Raw genomic sequence first — 2,931 nt, 5'->3', positions numbered from 1 at the left:
TATACCCTTCAGCTCTCTATCCAATTAACTTAGTCTCGTACGTCTCGGTGTCTTGGACACTATGCAACCTGTCTTATGGACTAAAAAAATGGATTTTCCTCTACACCTATAATTCAATTAATCATTAGTTTCTTGGTGACAAAAAGAACTACCTGTCAAAGCCAAACCAGACACAGCGGAGGTTCGAGTCACATAAAAGGGACGGCAACTTTGTTGGTCAGTACTTTGCCGGCAGTCACCTCAAGTTGCTGCAAAGTCGAAGCTGCCAGCAAGTCCATTCAGTTGTCAAAGCAACCGGCCACCTGCCTATACAACATAACTAACCAACAACAGGCATCCAGTCTATTTCTCTGCTATTTCAGTCCATCAGTTTAAAATAATATCAACTACTTTTTGCATCAACTTCAAAGTAATTCTTAACCTATAACTGTTTTGTCTCCATTAGTCTTTGAATGAATTTATTGAACTTTTTCAGGTTTAGTTTTCTTTCGAACGACAAACCCTTTCTAGCAGATAATTATGGCGACTAACGTGACCGCAATGGCTCAGCAGCAGCCGTTCAACCCATGGGTACTTCCCGACTCTTTCACCGTCTACGCCTTCGCGCCGGAAGAGATCCGCAGTTTCCTTCATCCGCATTGGCAAACCCAGAAAGCTCCGCACCCAATGATTTACTATCTATTCGGAATCCTCTATTTGGTCATTGGTAAATTATAAATATTTGAATCTTCAGTCCAAATTACTAAATCACCCTGTAATCTTGATAACCATGAAGGCGTTATGGCTACCGGTGGAAACTACATGGTATTGAGAATCTTGGGTAGCTGCCCGGCACTGAGAACACCGTCAAATATGCTCGTGATGAACCTGGCAGTTTCCGATTTCCTTTTGATGATCACTCTTCTACCTGAGGCATGCTACAACTTTTTCACTGGAGGACCGTGGCGTTTTGGCGATTTAGGCTGCCAGATTCACGCCTTTTGCGGTAATTTTTTAACCTCAACGAATATGACTTAATAGCCTTGAAATCTACATTGCATGAAATTATTTACATCAGGTGCAATATGTGGATACAGCCAAATCACAACTCTAGTTCTCATTTCGTGGGATCGGTAAATTATCGAAGATTATAATCTTGTAATTAATATTGAATTATTGAATTCAATTTAACGATCCCCTGAATAGGTACAACGTCATCGTCAAAGGATTCAACGCTGCCCCGTTGACTTTTGGAAAGGCATCAACTTTTATCATATTGAGCTGGTTGTGGTCCTTTGGTTGGTCTGTATGTCCGCTAGTTGGATGGGGTTACTACGCCATGGACGGGATGCTGGGAACGTAATGCATTTTTATATTTTCACTATAATAAACACACCTCTTTTCGAAACTATATACCGCTATTTTAACCAATAAGGTGTTCTTTCGATGGTGTAACCACCGATATGAGCAACAAGACCCACATTCTGGCCACTACCCTTGCTATCTACGTCATTCCCGTCATCATTATCATCAGCTGCTACTATTTCATCGTCCGTGCTGTTTTCCACCACGAAGATGAATTGCGTCAGCAAGCCAAAAAGATGAACGTCACTTCGCTGAGGAGCAACAGCGACCAGCAGGCTGTTTCGGCTGAAATCCGCATTGCTAAAGTCGCTTGCATTAACGTGACGCTTTGGGTATTGGCCTGGACTCCGTTCGCTGCCGTTTGCATGTTGGGTACCTGGGGAGACACTTCCAAGATCACTCCGTTGATTTGCGAACTGCCAGTTATTTTGGCAAAGACTTCCTGCGTTTACAATCCCATCATCTATGCCCTATCGCATCCTAAATATCGAGAGGTAAACACTACAAACGTTGATGCAATCACCTGAGAATTTTTTTTAACGTTATTCGTTACAGTGTTTGAAGGACCTATACCCATGGCTGTGCATCGTTGTTGAAAACAAGAAAGGCAAAAAGCATGGTGGTGATGACCAATCGACAAACTCGACTAAAACGGAAGATTCCGGAACAACCCAGGGATAATCAACAGGGACGTTCCTCATCTCCAAGATTTAATAAAAGAATTGATCAAACATAATGGACTTGCGCGCTTCATAAAGATTATCCATCCGTAACTGGACAAGAATGAAATCATAACTCTTACCCCATCTGATACTCGATAGTATTATTGTACTCTCAAACTAGTGTTCATAGTTAAGGCATACATTTCCTACGCAAATAACGTTATAAATACCAGTAAATATTTCGAGCGACAGAAGATTATACATGTTTGCCTGTATTAACCAGTTCATAGATCTACAAAATATACGTCAACCCAAGCATGCATTAAAACAAGCGTCCATTTTTCAATCTTATTCCATATCAAACAGAAAAATAGAATTCGCTAAAGGTGCTTCTATATAGTTGCGACAACATTGAATATTTGTTTCTGAAGGTTCAGGACGAGCTCCGGATGAACGAGAAGGATGAGAAGTTTGCAAGTAATAAGTTCATCGTACAACGTAGAGTTAGCTAAAAATCAGCTTGATTCGTCCGGCACCTCATTCTTTTGTTCGTGAAGTTGTAATATCTCCTTTCAGCCGCTCGTTTTCCATGTTTCGAAATTATATCCCGCTATCCTGAAAATCAAAATTCAATTGTTCAGCTCTGAGACTATTCTGCACATTTCCACTCCCCTATACTTTAAAAGTTTAAAATCTTGAGCGCTAGACGAGAAAAATCGAAATAATTTCACGTTTAGGAAACAGGAGTTTGGAACCAGTCCCGAATTCGACTACTACTTAAAAGCTTAAAAGCTTCCAGTCCGCACAATTTGACTTTATTTCTTGACCTTATTTGCTGAGCGTTGAAGTCTAGGCTATTGGACACATGATTTTGAAAACATTTTTAGCTTATGCTTTCCTGTAACTTTTGTCTAAATCTGAATAC

General features: G+C 40.6%; 1 protein-coding gene across 1 annotated transcript; it reads left to right on the top strand.

Annotated features, from left to right (window-relative positions):
- Positions 1 to 209: 209 nt before the first annotated feature.
- Positions 210 to 2,334, top strand: LOC124194067 (compound eye opsin BCRH2-like). The gene is made up of 7 exons (XM_046588085.1): positions 210 to 409; positions 476 to 706; positions 776 to 985; positions 1,058 to 1,112; positions 1,186 to 1,338; positions 1,415 to 1,838; positions 1,900 to 2,334. Exons 2-7 carry the CDS (start codon positions 520 to 522, stop codon positions 2,023 to 2,025), a joined length of 1,155 nt encoding a protein of 384 aa, XP_046444041.1. The 5' UTR covers positions 210 to 409; positions 476 to 519; the 3' UTR covers positions 2,026 to 2,334.
- Positions 2,335 to 2,931: the final 597 nt, after the last annotated feature.

Source organism: Daphnia pulex, chromosome 5 (genome assembly GCF_021134715.1).
Source record: "Daphnia pulex isolate KAP4 chromosome 5, ASM2113471v1".
NCBI lineage: Eukaryota > Metazoa > Arthropoda > Branchiopoda > Diplostraca > Daphniidae > Daphnia > Daphnia pulex.
Note: the sequence above shows the minus strand (reverse complement) of the source record. Positions and strands in the feature narration are given on the sequence as shown.

Coding starts and splice junctions, on each gene's coding strand:
- LOC124194067 (XM_046588085.1), top strand. CDS start 520: ATGGCGACTAACGTGACCGCAATGGCTCAGCAGCAGCCGTTCAACCCA. Junction 1,113..1,185: donor GTTCTCATTTCGTGGGATCG/GTAAATTATCGA, acceptor TCCCCTGAATAG/GTACAACGTCATCGTCAAAG. Junction 1,339..1,414: donor ATGGACGGGATGCTGGGAAC/GTAATGCATTTT, acceptor TTAACCAATAAG/GTGTTCTTTCGATGGTGTAA.